The 17,399-nt window shown below is 56.4% G+C and overlaps 1 protein-coding gene across 1 annotated transcript in view; it reads left to right on the top strand.

Moving 5' to 3' along the window:
- The window catches only part of PNPLA7 (patatin like phospholipase domain containing 7), a 205,163-nt gene that overhangs the window by 153,360 nt on the left and 34,404 nt on the right, over positions 1 to 17,399 (top strand). Inside the window, exons 26-28 of the mRNA XM_054174554.1 lie at positions 1,912 to 2,068; positions 11,147 to 11,263; positions 14,399 to 14,468. Coding sequence (XP_054030529.1) covers positions 1,912 to 2,068; positions 11,147 to 11,263; positions 14,399 to 14,468 — 344 coding nt within the window. The remainder of the gene's footprint in view (positions 1 to 1,911; positions 2,069 to 11,146; positions 11,264 to 14,398; positions 14,469 to 17,399) is intronic.

Here is a 17,399-nt window from a genome sequence, read left to right as displayed (position 1 = left end):
ACAGCTTGAGACTGTGTCCTCTTGTTCTGGTGCTGGTTGCTTGAGAGAAGAGCCCAACCCCCTCCTGGCTTCAACCTCCCTTCAGGGAGTTGTAGAGAGCAATGAGGTCTCCCCTGAGCCTCCTCTTCTGCAAGCTAAGCAACCCCAGCTCCCTCAGCCTCTCCTCCCAGGGCTGTGCTCCAGACCCCTCCCCAGCTTTGTTGCCCTTCTCTGGACACCTTCAAGTCTCTCAATGTCCTTCCTGAACTGAGGAGCCCAGAACTGGACACAGGACTCAAGGTGTGGCCTAACCAGTGCTTCTCTGTGTCATTTCTCCTCACCATGAGGAGAAACTTCTTCCCTGTGAGGGAGCCCTGGAGCAGGCTGCCCAGAGAGGTTGTGGAGTCTCCTTCTCTGGAGACTTTCAAGCCCCATCTGGAGGTGTTGCTGGGAGACCCTTCTTTGTCAGGGGTCTCCATGATCTCCAGAGGCCCCTTCCCACCCCTGCCACTCTGTCACTCTAGGTGTCTTATGTTTTCTCAGTGCTTGCTTGCAGGTCTCCAGGTGTTTGTCCATCCTGGCTGTGTGTCCTTCCATCTTCTGCCTTGGCCTGGTCTTTAGCACTTGCACTGAGCACTCAGCCAGTGCTTGTCAGAGGATATCTACAGTGGCTCCAGAACCTGTGTGTGAGCACAGCTAGTGCAGAGCTCCTTGCTGTAGGGCAGCAGCACTGAGGTTCATCTGCTGTTTATCACTCAGCTGCCTCATGGCTCCAGATTCCTTCTGCACTTCCTGGAGCAAGGAGTGCATTAACTAACCTGAAGGAATCTGGCTCATCCTCAGGTGCTGCTTCCTCATCTGCCCCTCTCCCAGGTCTGTCTGCAGGCCTTTCTCATCACTCCTTGTCTGTTCTTGCTCTTTGTTCTCCATCTTCACACTCATCACTAATCCATGCAGGGTCCCATCCCATGACCCCAGGCTGGCTGAGTTCCTTTGAAGAATCACTGAAAAAGAAACCTGTGCAAAGGTCTCTGAAATCCAGGTGGCTTTGGCTGCTTAGGAGGAACCTTAGTTGATTCTGGTTTTGCTGCCCTGCTCCCTTAAAGCCACACTGACTTCTCCACTGGCTCCTGGCTCTTGGTTTCCCTTCTCCCTGAAGCCAGGCTGGGTCAGCCACGTTCCCTGGGCTCCTTGGAGAGCCTGGTTGCAGATTTCACAGAGTCACAGATTGCATCAGGTTGGAAGGGAGCCTCAGAGGTTGTCTTTTCCAAACACCCTGCACTCAGCAGGGACATCTCCAGCTGGATCAGGCTGCCCAGGGCCACACTGAATGTGACCTTGAATGTCTGCAGGGATGAGGCCTCAGCCACCTCCCTGGGCAGCCTGTGCCAGGCTCTCCCCAGCCTCACTGTGCAGAACTTCCTCCTGATGTCCAACCTAACTCTGCCCTGCTCCACTTTCAAACCATTGCCCCTTGGCCTATCCCCACAGGCCCTTCTGAACAGTCCCTCCCCAGCCTTCCTTCTATTGAAATGCAGCTGTGAGGTCCCCTGGAGCCTTCTCTTCTCCAGGCTGAGCAGCCCCAGCTCTCCCAGCCTGTCTGTAGGAGAGGTTCTCCGGCCCTCTGGTCACCTTTGTGGCCTCTTCTGGACCTGCTCCACCAGCTGCAGGTCTCTCCTGTGTTGGAGGGGCCCCATAGCTGCACACAGCACTGCAGGTGAGGTCTCCCCTGGGCAGAGCAGAGGGGCAGAGTGCCCTCGCTGGCTCTTCAGGGCCACGCTGCTTGTGCTGCAGCCCATCCCTCATCCCCACATGCCTGGCCCTGAGGCTCTGCAGGCCATAGCCTGGCCCTCAGCTGGCCCACACCCCATCTGTGTGCTCTGTGAGTGGCTGTTTGTCTGATGATGCCCTTGCTGTTGTGTCCCTGCACAGGGGCTGCTCCCAGGTGGGGGTCATCCGGGCGCTGATCGAGGCGGGCATCCCGGTGGACATGATCGGCGGCACCTCCATCGGCGCCTTCATGAGCGCCCTGTACGCCGAGGAGCGCAGCTACAACCAGATGAGGATCAAAGCCAGGCAGTGGGCCATGGTGAGTGCTGGGGAGGGGCAGCTGACAGCAGGCCTCAGCAGGCAGAGCCCAAGGAGACAGCAGCCGGCGGCACCCTGGGGTCGGTGCCTCCAGATGGGCCCTGCCCGGCAGGGTGTGGGGCAGGCTGGGACGGCTGCTCCGAGGCACACTGGTCCCACTGGGTCTGGTGGAGGATGTCCCTGCTGGCTGTGGGGAGGTCAGCCTGGATGGCCTTGGGAGGTCCCTTCCAGCCTGGACCATTCTGTGATGCTGTGAGGTGGCAGTGGCTGAGGAGGCAGCTCCTGGTTCTGCTCTGCAGCAGCTCCAGCCAGGCTGGGCAGGCAGGGTGGTGTTTGCCTGTCTTTAGCTTTGGTTTATCCCCTCCAGTTGTGTGCTGGAGCCTGTTTCCTTCCCAGCTCTCAACAGCTGTGTTTCTCTGGTGTGTAATTCTTTCTCTTTCATCCTCTCATGCTGTCACCTGTCAGTGGAACTGAGTGGCAGAGGTAAACCTTCTCTACACCAACTCCAAGGTCTCTCGTTCGTGGGGTAGCCTGGCAGCCCCAGAGTGCTGCTGCTGTGCTTCAGGAGGACTTTTGCACTTGAATCACTTGGCACCAACAAACCCATCTCTTCACAGTTCAAGCAGGGATTGGGAAGGCTGTTTTGAATGGTGACTCCTGTGGGAGAATTGATTCACTGAGGAGATGTTGGGAAGAGCTGCACCAGCAGCAGGTGGCAGTGGTTCAAGTTGACTGAGCAGCATCAGAGTTCGTTCTGGAGTGTGCTGGTTACAGCTCTGCCTTCACATGAAAACCATGGCTTTGTCTTGGCTTTCTTGTCAGCAGGGAAGTGACTCAGGGGATTTTCTAGGGTAGATTAAAGTCTGGGTCTGCTTAGGTCTTGATTTTTAGGGGGAAACAGGAGGCTTGAGGAGGATTTGGGGGTGTCAGTTGGTGACAAAGTCCCCAGGAGCCAGCAGTGGTCCCTGGCAGCCCAGAGCCAGCTGAGTGCTGAGCTGCAGCCAGAGCAGGGAGAGCAGCAGCACAGGGAGGGGATTCTGCCCCTCTGCTCTGCTCTGCTCAGCCCCCACCTGCACCACTGCCTCCAGCTCTGGGGCCCCCAGCACAAGAAGGACCTGGAGCTGCTGGAGAGGCTCCAGAGGAGGCCACAGAGATGAGCAGAGGGCTGAGAACCTCCCCTGTGGGGACAGGCTGGGAGAGTTGTGGCTGTTCAGCCTGGAGAAGAGAAGGCTCCAGGCAGACCTCAGAGCAGCCTTCCAGTACCTGAAGGGCTCCAGGAGAGCTGGGGAGGGACTCTGGCCAAGGGCTGGGAGTGCCAGGATGAGGAACAATGGCTTTGAGCTGGGAGAGGGGAGACTGAGAGTGGAGAGGAGATAGAAATTGTTGAGAGTGAGGCTGGGGAGACTCTGGCACAGGCTGCCCAGGGAGGCTGTGGCTGCCTCCTGCCTGGAGGTGTTCAGGGCCAGGCTGGATGAGGCCTTGAGCAAGCTGGGCTGGGGGGAGGTGTCCCTGCCCATGGCAGAGGGTTGGAGCTGGATGATCTTTGAGGTCCCTTCCAACCCAGCCCTTTCTCTGATTCTGTGAGTCTGCAGCTGACCCTTACACTGCTTGCCCTGTCCAGAGCTCCTCTCACCTGCCAGGGCTTTGGGACAGGACCTGCTGTGTGTTGGTGAGGTGCCCCTTCCTTTGCAAGCTAGGGAGCTTGGGGCATTAAAACTCATACTGAGGCCACAGCACTGATGCTGTGCTGGTGGGGAGAGGACTGGGGGCACTCTGGTTCACCTCCTTGTCACCACTGGCTGGGAGAGTTTCTGCCTGTACTTGGCTGGGGTGGGAAGCACCCAGAAGATGAACTCTTCATGCCACAGAGCAGTTTGCTGGAACCACAAAGGTGAAGGAGGCTGGAGATGAAGGACATCAAACCCACTGTCCTGAGCCAGTCATCCTTTCAATCTTGCACCCCTCATTTCCCACACTGCTCACTACCAAACTCCTACAGGACAGCTCTGGAGCAGGGCAGGTGTCTGGTGATACCTCCCTGCAGTGCTTGCCCAGCCTGCAGCTGCCCTCTCTCCCTTGCTCTTTCTCAGGCTGGCCTGATGGAATTTTCCTCCCTGCATTTGTCCAGAGGATTATTTCCTCCTTTGTTAACTCTCTCCTGCACAGGGGGTGATGCAGAGCTGGGAGTGCTCTGTTCTGGGCTTCTCAGAGCTGTGCTGCCATCAAAGGAGGCTTCATTTCCAGCACTGCAGCTCCTGAGCTCTCCAGCCTGATCTGGAATCGCCTTTGCTTGTACCAGGACCAGTGCAAGATGAAATGGAGACTTTGGTCATCTATTGATTAACTTTTGGAGGCAAATTGCAAAGCTCAGAAAAGAGCTCACAAAGCACAAGGCAGGATTTGGCCCAGCCTGGGGCCTTGAAATGTGCAGATAAGTAGCTAGAGGAGAAGTTAATGACCACAGAGCAACCATTTTCTCTTCTCAGTGAAGAATGGCTTCTCTTGAGGCTTCTCATGGGGGTTCTGACACATCTGCCAGGGCCACATCCAAACCAGAATCTGTTCAAGGGTTTGAGAAGAGGAGGGGGGGGGGGGGAAGGGGAAGGCAAAGCCTGCTCTTGCACTGCTCACAGCACAGCCCAGCAGAGCTGGGTGCATTGTAAGCTGAAGAAAGCCTTCAAAGCCCTCCCTGTGAGATCAGATCACAGCCAAGGTACAAAGAGGCTGGAGGGATTTACAAATCCTTTTGCCTGTGGCTATTCTGAGTTACCTTCTCCTGTATTGTGTTGCAGCAGCTGTAGGCCGAGCAGGGAGAGGCAGCAGCTCTGTGTGTGACAGCAGGAAGGGCTCCTGGGGGCTCCTAGAAGACCCTCCTCGAGGGGCCAAGTGTGAGCAAGGTCACCAAGCCAGCAGATAAGGCTCAGATTCCCAGTGTCCAAACACAGAATGGTTTGGGGTGGAGAAGACATTTCAGAAGGGACAGGGGCAGCCTCTGCTCACTTGTGCCCTGGGGTAGGACAAGGGGGGATAGGATAGGGTAGGATAGGATAGGATAGGATAGGATAGGATAGGATAGGATAGGATAGGATAGGATAGGATAGGATAGGATAGGACAGGATAGGATAGGACAGGACAGAATAGAATAGAATAGAATAGAATAGAATAGAATAGAATAGAATAGAATAGGATAGGACAGAATAGAATAGGAATAGGATAGAATAGAATAGAATAGAATAGAATAGAATAGAATAGAATAGACCAGACCAGGTTGGAAAAGACCTTCAAGACCATTGTGTCCAACCTCTCACCCAACACCACCTAATCAACTAACCCATGGCACCAAGCACCCTATCAAGTCTCCTTCTAAACAGCTCCAGGGATGGGGACTCCACCACCTCCCTGGGCAGCACATTCCCATGGCCAATCTCTCTCTCTATGAAGGATTTCTTCCTAATCTCCAGCCTAAGCCTCCCCTGGCACAGCTTGAGACTGTGTCCTCTTGTTCTGGGGCTGGGTGCCTGGGAGAAGAGACCAACCCCCACCTGGCTACAACCTCCCTGCAGGGAGTTGGAGAGGGCAAGAAGGTCTCCCCTGAGCCTCCTCTTCTGCAGGCTAAGCAACCCCAGCTCCCTCAGCTTCTCCTCATAGGGCTTCCAAACCCCTCCCCAGCTTTGTTGCCCTTCTCTGGACACCTTCCAGCAAGTCAGCATGGATGTAGGCTGCAGCACAGGAGGTTCCAGCTCAGCATGAGGAGGAGCTTCTGCACTGTGAGGCTCCCAGAGCCCTGGAGCAGGCTGCCCAGAGAGGTTGTGGAGTCTCCTGCTCTGGAGCCTTCCCAGCCCCAGCTGGATGTGTTCCTGTGTGCCCTGTGCTGGCTTCTGTGCTCCTGCTCTGGCAGGGGTTGGACTTGGTGGTCTCCTGAAGTCCCTTCCAACCCCTGGCATCCTGGGATCCTGTGGTCCTGTGACCATGGAGTGCCACCATTCTCTGCCTCCACCAAGGCTGTGGTTGAGGCCCCATCCCTGGAGACATTCAAGATCAGACTCAGTGTGGCCCTGGGCAGCCTGCTCTGGTTGGAGGTGTCCCTGCTGCCTGCAGGGGGTTGGACAAGATGAGCTCTGAGGCTCCCTTCCAACCCAATGCAGTCTGTGAAGCTGTAGGCCATGTCCCTCAGCACCACATCTCTGTCTTCTAAACACCTCCAGGGATGGGGATTCAGCCTCATCCCTGGGGAACCTGTTCCACTTTCCTCCTATTCCTCTTATTCCATGACCTTCCCTGCTATCCTGCAGAGCAGGACCACTGCTGCAGGGGCAGCTGCTGTGGAGGAGCTGCTCTGGGGACTATGCTTTGTTCAACCACAAAGACTTCTGAGTACTCCCTGGGGGAGGACCTGCTGATTCTGCTGCTCTGAAGCCTCTGAGCTTTTGCTGGTGCAGGTTATTGCTGAGAGCTTGTTGTGCAGAACCTCACAGCCTGGCTTTGTTAGCCTGGGGGGGGGGGTTGGAGATGTCTTTGTTGTGATGGATTAGATCACTCTGATGCTTCTTTGCTTTCTCAGTCCCTCAGAAGGAGTGCTGCTTAGGTCCTGCAGTTATTCCTCCTTTTGGTATTTTTAGACCTTGGCATCTCTCTGGTTGTGCCCTCAGGGCTGGGCAGAAGGCTGGGTTTGAATGGCCTCTGTGTTCTGAACTTAATGAAGCAGCAAACAGAATCACAGAACTGTCAGGGCTGGAAGGGACCTCAAGGCTCAGCCAGTCCCAACCCCCTGCCATGGCCAGGGACACCTCACACTGCAGCAGGTTGCTCACAGCCACCTCCAGCCTGGCTGCAAACACCTCCAGGCAGGAGGCTTCCACCACCTCCCTGGGCAGCCTGTGCCAGGCTCTCACCACCCTCATGGGGAACAACTTCTTCCTGACAGCCAATCTCAATCTCCCCACTTCTAGTTTTGCTCCATCCCCCTCAGTCCTATCCCTCCCTGACACCCTCACAAGTCCCTCCCCAGCTTTCTTGGAGCCCCCTTCAGATACTGGAAGGCCACAATTAGGTCTCCTCAGAGCCTTCTCCTCTGCAGCCTGCACAACCCCAACTCCCTCAGTCTGCCCTCACAGCAGAGCAGCTCCAGCCCTCTGCTCATCCTCGTGGCCCTTCTCTGGACACCTTCCAGCCCCTCCAGATCCTTCCTGGCACAGAGGCTCCAGAGCTGGCCCCAGAGCTGCAGCTGTTGTCTCAGCAGTGAGGAGCAGAGGGGCAGAATCCCCTCCCTGGCCCTGCTGGCCACACTTCTCTTGCTGCAGCCCAGGCTCTGCTTGGCTCTCTGGGCTGCAAGTGCTCCCTGCTGGCTCCTGCTGAGCTTCTCCTCCCCCAGCACCCCCAAGGCCTTTTCTTCAGGGCTGCTCTCAGGCCAGTCCCTGCCCAGCCTCTAGCAGTGCCTGGGATTGCCCTGCCCCAGATAAATAAGTTACTCTTCTACTGGGGGGGGTCAAAACACAGAGGGGCTCATGGCAGGCTGTTGCCTGTGTGTGTGTCTGCTGGCCCTGCACCCAACCAAGCCCCCCAGCAGCAGGGGTTCATGTTTGCAGACCTTTGGGGTTTTTTCTGCTGGGTGGTTTGGTTTTTGATTGGAGCTTTAGGATTCCCAAGCATAAATCATTCCCCAAGGAATGGAAGGTTCTGCTCTGGAAGGCAGTGTGGTTGCAGCAATGTGGAGCTGGGAAGCTTCCCCTCAGGAGCAAGAAGGGGAGGATGCTGCAGTCCCTTGCTGCCTGTGCCTGACAGCTCAGACAAATGGGGGAGGGTTCTGAGGTCGCAGCCCTGAGCCTCTTCTGCCCTGGGGTTTGTGCAGTGGGAGGTGCTGTGGCTCAATGAGCTGAGCTGGCCAAAGATTCAGCACTGCTCTATCCAGCCCTGCTGCTTTCCAGCCAGCTCAGCTCCTGCAAAGGGCTGGCCCAGGGAGGCAGAACCAGCGGCCCCAGCCCGGGGTGAGATCAAGCTACACCCAGGCTGGGTCCCAGGGCTCTTCTGGATCCATTCCATCTGTTGCTTTGAGGGGAAGGAAAGAGAAGAAAGGGTGTCCCCTGCCATCCTGGGTCAGGGCACAGGTCAAGGTGGCTCAGGAGCATGGTGAGGGTGGAATTGTCCTGCGTGGCTCTGAGGAAGGGGTGGTGGGCACCACAAAGGAGGAGGGAGAGCAGCCTTGGAAGGTGGTGTGTGGTGTAAATGGCTTTGCACCCCACACTGGGTGTGCCAGAGCTGCAGCAAGGATGGATCCCTGCAGTGAGCACCCAGCCTGAGCTGAGCCAGTGCTGCCAGATGAGGCTGGAGTGGGCAAGAGACCTTCTGAGCAGAGGAGATGAGCAGAGTAAGCTGGTCCCAGTCCCCCAGGTGAAGGGAGTCCTGGCTCCTGTGGCTCAGCACTGGTGCAGGCACAGCAAAAGGTGGCAGGAGCTAAAGCAGCTTTCAGGCTCAGAGGAGGACTGCAGGGTGAGGAGTCTGCAGGCACTGTCTCCTAAACTGGGCTGAGGAGCTGCAGCAGGGAACCTGCCAGTGCTGGAGGGCAGCGTGGGCCTGCCCAGGGGGGGCTCAGCAGGAGCTCTGCTACCCTTTGGTGCTTCTTAATTGCAGCTTTAAAACTTCATCAAGCACTTTTGGAAGGTTTTCTTCACTTGGCTGCTCTGCCTGCAGAAATCAAAGCAGATTGCTTTGCCTTTGGAAGGCAGCTGGAGTGAAGTGTCCCCTCTGGTTGCCTTTCAGGTGGAACTGTGTGTCTGAGAGTGCTGACAGAAGGCAAAAATACTGGCTGTGGGGCTTTTAAATCTTAAGAACTTGGAATAGCACAGAATCACAGCAGGGCAGGGGTTGGAAGGGGCTCTGGAGGTCATCAAGTCCACCCCCTCCTGCCAAAGCAGGGTCATGGAGAGAGGTTCCACAGGATGGGGTCCAGAAGGGCTTTTATTGCCTCCAGAGATGGAGACTCCACCACCTCTCACAGCCTGGTCCAGGCTTCCAGCACCCTTAAAGTAAAGAAATTCCTCCTCCTGTGCTCAGGTCTGTGCCTGTTACCCCTTCTTCTGCCACAGGCACCACTGAAGAAAGCCTGGCCCCATCCTCCTGACAGCCACCCTTGGAAGTATTGATCAGCACTGATCAGATCCCTCCCATCAGGCTGCTCCTGGCCAAGCTGTCAGCCCCTGGCTTGGGCAGCAGCTCTCTGAGCTGGGTTAGGAACTGGCTGGAGGCTGAGCCCAGAGAGTGGTGGTGAATGGTGCCACAGCCAGCTGGCAGCCAGGCACCAGTGGTGTGCCCCAGGGATCAGTGCTGGGCCCTGTGCTCTTTAACATCTTTATTGATCTGGATGAGGGCATTGAGTCCCTCATCAGTAAATGTGCAGATGACAGCAAGCTGGGGGCAGGAATTGATCTGTTAGAGGGCAGAAGGGCTCTGCAGAGGGACCTTGCCAGGCTGGGCAGATGGGCAGAGGCCAAGGGCAGGAGATTGAACACATCCAAGTGCCAGGTGCTGCACATTGGCCACAGCAACCCCAGGCAGTGCTACAGGCTGGGGGCAGAGTGGCTGAGAGCAGCCAGGCAGAGAGGGACCTGGGGGTGCTGATTGACAGCTGCCTAAACATGAGCCTGCAGTGTGCCCAGGGGGCCAGGAGGGCCAATGGCATCCTGGCCTGCATCAGGAACAGTGTGGCCAGCAGGAGCAGGGAAGTCCTTGTGCCCTGTGCTCAGCACTGCTTAGGCCACACCTTGAGTCCTGTGTCCAGTTCTGGGCTCCTCAGGTTAGGAAAGATGTTGAGATGCTGGAAGGTGTCCAGAGAAGGGCAACAAAGCTGGGGAGGGGTCTGGAGCACAGCCCTGGGAGGAGAGGCTGAGGGAGCTGGGGTTGCTTAGCCTGCAGAAGAGGAGGCTCAGGGGAGACCTTCTTGCTCTCTCCAACTCCCTGCAGGGCGGTTGTAGCCAGGTGGGGGTTGGCCTGCCACTGCCCTCCATCCCATAGATCTCTGTAGTGCTTGTAGAAACCTCCTGAGGCTTGGGCTGTCTGCTGGTGGAGAGTGCCCACAGTGCTGTCCTGCTGCCACCAGGTGAAGAGCACCACAGCTCAGCTCAGGAGGGCAGACCAAAGGACACTGACACAGGGATCAGGGATCAGTGCTGGGCCCCATCCTGTTCAATATCTTCATTGATGATCTGGAGGAGGGCATTGAGTCCATCATCAGTAAATGTGCAGATGACACTGAGCTGGGAGTTGATCTGAGAGAGGGTAGGAGAGCTCTGCAGAGGGACCTTGCCAGGCTGGGCAGATGGCAGAGGCCAACAGGATGGAATTCCACAAGTCCAAGTGCCAGGGGCTGCACTTTGGCCACAGCAACCACAGGCAGTGCTACAGGCTCCACCACCTCCCTGGGCAGCACATTGCAATGGCCAATCTCTCTCTCTCTGTAGAAATTCTTCCTAACCTCCCCTGGCACAGCTTGAGACTGTGTCTTCTTGTTCTGGTGCTGGGTGCCTGGGAGAAGAGACCAACCCCCACCTGGCTACAACCTCCCTGCAGGGAGTTGGAGAGAGCAAGAAGGTCTCCCCTGAGCCTCCTCTTCTGCAGGCTAAGCAACCCCAGCTCCCTCAGCCTCTCCTCCCAGGGCTGTGCTCCAGACCCCTCCCCAGCTTTGTTGCCCTTCTCTGGACACCTTCCAGCATCTCAACCTCTTTCCTAACCTGAGGAGCCCAGAACTGGACACAGGACTCAAGGTGTGGCCTAAGCAGTGCTGAGCACAGGGCACAAGGACTTCCCTGCTCCTGCTGGCCACACTGTTCCTGATGCAGGCCAGGATGCCATTGGCCCTCCTGGCCACCTGGGCACACTGCAGGCTCCTGTTCAGCTGCTATCAGCCAGTGCCCCCAGGACAGCTTTTGTCATTTGATTTCTGCCCCTTGCCAGCTTCTGCCCTCCAGCAGCACTGCTTCCAGCCTGCTGGCTCTGGGGCCTGGAACGTGCTGCCTCTCAACTTTTGTTGCATACCTTGACAGGGACCCTTGCAGAGACTGACCTCTGAAATGCTTTTCCTCTTCAGGCCATGAACTCAGTGATCAGGATCTTCCTGGACCTGACTTACCCAATCACCTCCATGTTCTCCGGCGCAGCTTTCAACAAGAGCATCAACAGCATCTTCAAGGACAAGCAGATAGAGGTAGGTTGCTCTCTTCTCTCTCTTCTGCTCCCTGTGTTCCCTTGGACCAGAAATGGCTGGATTCCTTGCCAAGGTCAGATGTGGGGCTGTGGGATGGTTGAAGGCAAGTTAAGTACAGAATCAGTGAGTCCCAGCAGGGTGGGGGCTGGAAGGGACCTCTGGAGCTCCCCCAGCCCAAGCCCCTGCTCAGGCAGGGCACCCACAGCAGCTTGCCCAGGGGCACAATGCCCAGGGAGGGTTGGAAGCTCTCCACACAAGGAGACTCCACAACCTCTCTGGGCAGCCTGCTCCAGGCCTCCAGCACCCTCACACCAAACAAGTTTCTCTCTCCTCCTGTTCAGATGCAACCTCCTGGGTCCCACTTTGTGCCCAGTCCCTGGGCACCACTGAGCAGAGTCTGGCCCCAGCCTCTTGTCCCCCACAGCTCCTTTAGCTCTTGCTGAGCATTGCTCAGCTCCCCTCTTGGGCTGCTCTTCTCCAGGCTCTCAGCCCCAGGGCTCTCAGCCTTTGCTCCTCACAGAGCTGCTGTGTCTTCCTAGCTCAGCAAGCTTGGAGATCATTTGGGTAGTGTTGCAGTCTTGCCTCATTTGCTGTTTTAACCAAATGCTTCCTGTGTTTGGAATCCTGCTGTAAGTTTGTGTGGCTGCTTCCATTCTGTGTACACTTCAGATAGATTCCTCACAAGGAATGTAAACCATTCACTGCTTCAGTGCAGGTTTGAAGGTCATCAATCATCATGTGCCTTGAAAGAGCATTTGTGGAGCAGAGGGGATGGTGCTGGAAACAGAGAGAGAGATCCTTCTCAGACTCATGATCGTGCACATCCCTGCCTGGAGCACTCCAGCTCCTCTCTTGGGCTCCAGCAGTGCCTGGCAGGAAAGCTTGTGATGGTGCAGGGACTAAAGCATCTCCTCTCAGGTGGCTCTGCCAGCAGAGGAGCTGTCCTGTCAGAGCACCAAGACCTTCTTGGTGGTGTGAAGCATGGTCTTGTCCTGGTTACCTTGTTGTGGCTGGGGGATGGTGCATTGCAGTGTGAGGATTCACAGAATGGTTTGGGTTGGAAGGGACCTTAAAGCTTATCCAGTTCCAACCCCCTGCCATGCTCAAGGCCTCATCCAGCCTGGCCTTCAACACCTCCAGGGAGGAGGCAGCCACAGCCTCCCTGGGCAGCCTGTGCCAGAGTCTCCACACCCTCTTACTGAAGACCTTCCTCACATCCAGTCTAAACCTACTTTCCCTCACCTTCAAACCATCTCCTCTTGTCTTGTCTCCAGACACCCTCAGGAGAAGTCTCTCTGCATCCTTCCTGTAGGATCCCTTCAGCCATTGGAAGGCAGCTCTGAGGTCCCCCCACAGAGCCTTCTCCAGGCTGAACAGCCCCAGCTCCCTCAGCCTGTCCTCACAGCAGAGCTGCTCCAGCCCTTGGAGCATCTCTGTGGCCTCCTCTGGACTCACACCAGCAGCTCTGTGTCCTTCTCATGCTGGGGACAGCAGACCTGGAGGCAGGGAGAGGGCACCCACAGCCTCCCTGGGCAACCCCTTCCAGCATGACACTCAGCAGAGCTTGGAGAGTAAATGGGGAGGAGAACCTCCCTTGCCCTGCTGGCCACACTCTCAGTGCCCCCCAGGAGACAGTTGGCTGCTTGGCCACAGAGCTCCTTGCTGGCTCAGGATGAGCACATCCACAGCAGGCTGTGCAGTGTCTGTCCCCCAGGCCAGAAGCACAAAATGCTCTTGCAGATCATCTCAGCTGGAGGCTCAGGTGTGAGGAGTCAGAGGAGGCTTTCACCAAGTTGTCTTCCAGACAAATGCTGCTCTGTCTGCACTGGGAACAGAGCTCTGCAGAGTGCAGTCCTGGTCAGGAGCCCTGCAGAGTGCAGTCCTGGTCACTGTGGGGTAGGTCTGGATTTAGCTCCCTTCAGGCATGTGCTTGCAGGGGCATGACAAGGAGTGTCAGATGGCCACTTTCTTTCCCTCTTGCCCTGTTTCTGTTGAAAACATGCTTGGTGCTCTGAGCTCTGCAGCCATCAGGGTGTCTTTAGCAGGCTGAGGCAGCCCTGGTGCTCCCTGACTCAGCTGCCTCCCCATGCCAGGTACCCCAGCTGGGTTGTGGGGCTGGTGCTGCAGTCTCTGTTAGCCCTCCTCCATTCCACCAGCTCAGCAGAGCTGCTGAAGAGATTCAAATGGTTAGGAAAAACCCCAGCTCCCCCCCTGGCAGATCAGAGCTTCATCCTGAACAGCCCAGAAACCTGCCCCAGAAATGCAGAGTGAGCAGAGAGGAGCTGCTGCTCAGCTCCAGCCCATAGCTGGAGTCCAAACCCTGCTTTGCTGGAGTTTAGGGTACTGCTGGGGAGGGGTCTGGAGCACAGCCCTGGGAGGAGAGGCTGAGGGAGCTGGGGTTGCTTAGCCTGCAGAAGAGGAGGCTCAGGGAAGACCTTCTTGCTCTCTACAGCTCCCTGAAGGGAGGCTGTAGCCAGGTGGGGGTTGGTCTCTTCTCCCAGGCACCCAGCACCAGAACAAGAGGACACAGTCTCAAGCTGTGCCAGGGGAGGTTTAGGCTGGAGGTTAGGAAGAAATTCTTCAGAGAGAGAGAGATCTGCCCTTGGGATGTGCTGCCCAGGGAGGTGGTGGAGTCACCATCCCTGGAGGTGTTTAGGAAGTGACTGGATGGGGTGCTTGGTGCCATGGTTTATCTCATCAGATGGTGTTGGATGATAGGGTGGACTTGATGATCTCTCAGGTCTTTTCCAACCTGGTCCCTTCCCTTCCCTTCCCTTCCCTTCCCTTCCCTTCCCTTCCCTTCCCTTCCCTTCCCTTCCCTTCCCTTCCCTTCCCTTCCCTTCCCTTCCCTTCCCTTCCCTTCCCTTCCCTTCCCTTCCCTTCCCTTCCCTTCCCTTCCCTTCCCTTCCCTTCCCTTCCCTTCCCTTCCCTTCCCTTCCCTTCCCTTCCCTTCCCTTCCCTTCCCTTCCCTTCCCTTCCCTTCCCTTCCCTTCCCTTCCCTTCCCTTCCCTTCCCTTCCCTTCCCTTCCCTTCCCTTCCCTTCCCTTCCCTTCCCTTCCCTTCCCTTCCCTTCCCTTCCCTTCCCTTCCCTTCCCTTCCCTCCCCTGTGTAACCCCAGCACCTTCTCTCTTGCAGGACCTGTGGATTCCCTACTTCACCATCACAACTGACATCACTGCCTCAGCCATGAGGATCCACACAGACGGTGAGCAGCCAGGCAGCCTCCTCGGGCAGCCTCTCAATGATGATCACAGCTCACAGGAGCTTAGGGGTTGGAAGGGACCTCAGGACACCATCCAGTCCAACCCCCTGCCAGAGCAGGAGCACAGAACCCAGCACAGGGCACACAGGAACACATCCAGCTGGGGCTGGAAAGGCTCCAGAGCAGGAGACTCCACAACCTCTCTGGGCAGCCTGCTCCAGGGCTCTGGGAGCCTCACAGTGCAGAAGTTCCTTCTCATGCTGAGCTGGAACCTCCTGGGCTGGAGTTTCCATCCATTGCCCCTTGGCCTACCCCAGGGTGCAACTGAGCAGAGCCTGTCCCTGTTCTCTCCCTGCTGACCCCCAGCCCTCAGCTATTGATAGATATTGATCAGATCCCTCTCAGCCTTCTCCTCTCCAGACTGAACACCCCCAGGGCTCTCAGCCTCTCCTCCCCAGGCAGTGCTGCAGCCCCTTCAGCATCCTCATAGCCCTCTGTTGGACTCTCTCAATGTCACACTTGAGTTTCACCACTTGCTCCTGGAACCTTCCTCACCTCCAATTTGTCTTCTTTTTTTTTGCTTGTCCCTCCTCTGTTATTTGCTGAGCATCAACCTGCAGCTGGAGGCAGCTAACAAGGAGCAGAGCTGTTAGGAAGCAATGAAATGAGCTGCTTTATTCACTCTTTAGAGGGGAAAATGAGTCCACTGGCACCATTCTGGTGCCTTCAAACACCCTGTGAAGTGCAGGTGGCTTAGCCATAAATCAGCCCCAATGCAACCAAAACATTTGAAGGTTCAAATGCTCCATAAAGGAAGCTCTTTGCCCACTAATGAGACTCCAGTGCCTGGCAGCACAGGCTGGGTTAGGTTCTCATTTGTGGCCACTGCTCTCAGTTTGTCTGGTGGAAAACTGTGACACACTTCACTGACTGAAGAGGGGAGAAGCATCTGAGCTGTCTGCTCTGCTGCCAGCACGTGGGGGCAGCCCTGTGGGACACTTGCTTTAGCTTTTGTCTGCTAAGGGTAACAGTGCAGTGAGTCAGGCTTCAGTGAGGCCACAGCCAGCCTGCCAGGTGCCCCAGATACTTCCTTGGGTAGCTGGAGCCTTTGCTGCCACTTCTGTGATGCTTTGTCTTTGGAGCTGGCACAGGTTGGACTCTCTGCTCCTGCTGGGAGGGTTTGTGTTACAGAACTGCTGAGTTACACCAGCATGGAGCTGTGCTGACCAAGGGCAGCCAAGGGAGCTAAAACCAGCAGAAAAAAGGATTCAGCTTTCTTAGAGGTGAGGTTTTGTGTGCCTGCTCTGGGGCAGCTGAGGGGAGAAAATTCACTCCATCCAGCTACCCCAGGGAAGTTTGATGTAAGGCTAGAAATGAGCTGCAGAACCCCAGCCTGGTGAGGGTTGGAAGGGACTCTGGAGACTGAGTCCAACCCCCCTGCTCCAGCAGGGCACCCACAGCAGCCTGCCCAGCAGCACAATGCCCAGGGGGGGTTGGAAGCTCTCCAGAGGAGACTCCACAACCTCTCTGGGCAGCCTGCTCCAGGCCTCCTGCACCCTCACAACAAAGAAGTTTCTCTTCCTGTTCAGATGGAACCTCCTGGGCTCCAGTTTGTGCCCCCTGCCCTTGTCCTGTCCCTGGGCACCACTGAGCAGAGCCTGGCCCCAGCCTCTTGCCCCCCACAGCTCCTTTATCTCTTGCTGAGCATTGCTCAGCTGCCCTCTGGGGCTGCTCTTCTGCAGGCTCAACACCCCCAGGGCTCTCAGCCTTTGCTCCTCCCAGAGCTGCTCCAGGCCCTGGAATGGTTATGGTCATCTCCAGGATTCACTGAAGGGAGCAGAAGGCAGTCCCCAGGGGCTGCAGTTTCCCATCTTGGTTTCATCTGTGGGATGCAGCACAAGAAGGCAGCTTTTTCTCAAGTGGAAGTTCCAACTCCATTAAAACTATTAATAATAACCCAAAAATCTGCCACCAGTGATCTTTGCAGCAGAGCAGGGTTGGAATTAGAAGTGTTAGAGCCTTTAAAAAGAAAAGAAGTTCCCAGTTTAGGGAAAGGAGTTGTGTGAAGCAGCAGGCAGCTCACTGCTGAGGAGTGAGCCAGCACTGCACCATCTCACCTGCTGTTGGCATGCTGAGGAGGTGCTGCTCAGGCAGCACCCCTGGCCCCCTGGGGAAGGCTGTGTCCTCCCAGTTCAGGCACTCATAGAATGGGTTGGGTTGGAAGGGACCTCAAAGATCAGCCAGTTCCAACCCCCTGCCATGGCCACAGACACCTCCCACTAGACCAAGTTGCTCAAGGCCTGATCCAGCCTGGCCTTGAACACCTCCAGGCAGGAGGCAGCCACAGCCTTCCTGGGCAACCTGTGCCAGAGTCTCCCCAGCCTCACTGGAAAGAATTTCTTCCTCATCTGCAGTCTCAATCTTCCCTCTCCCAGCTCCAAACCATTGCCCCTTGTCCTGGCACTCCCAGCCCTTCTGCAAAGTCCCTTTCCAGCTCTCTTGTAGCTCCCTTCAGGTGCTGGAAGGCTGCTCTGAGGTCTCCCTGGAGCCTTCTGTTCAGTTCAGCTGTTGCAAATATTAAGAGAGAGATCAGTCAGAGCCTTCCAGCAGAGTGTTGTACAGGAGCCAGATCCCTTCAAGATCCCTTGGTGGTGTGTTTTGCAGCAGGCAGAGATCATAGAATCAATCAGGTTGGAAAAGACCTCAGAGATCATCAGGTCCAAGCTGTCACCCAACACCTCCTGACAACTAAACCATGGCTCCAAGTGCCACATCCAATCCCTTCTGGAACACCTCCAGGGATGGGGACTCCACCACCTCCCTGGGCAGCACATCCCATGGCCAATCTCTCTTGCTGGGAAGAACTTTCTCCTCACCTCCAGCCTAAACCTCCCCTGGCACAGCTTGAGACTGTGTCCTCTTGTTCTGGTGCTG

This window comes from Dryobates pubescens, chromosome 29 (assembly GCF_014839835.1).
Source record: "Dryobates pubescens isolate bDryPub1 chromosome 29, bDryPub1.pri, whole genome shotgun sequence".
Lineage (NCBI taxonomy): Eukaryota > Metazoa > Chordata > Aves > Piciformes > Picidae > Dryobates > Dryobates pubescens.
The sequence above is the reverse complement of the archived record's forward strand: the minus strand, read 5'-3'. Positions and strand labels throughout refer to the sequence as shown.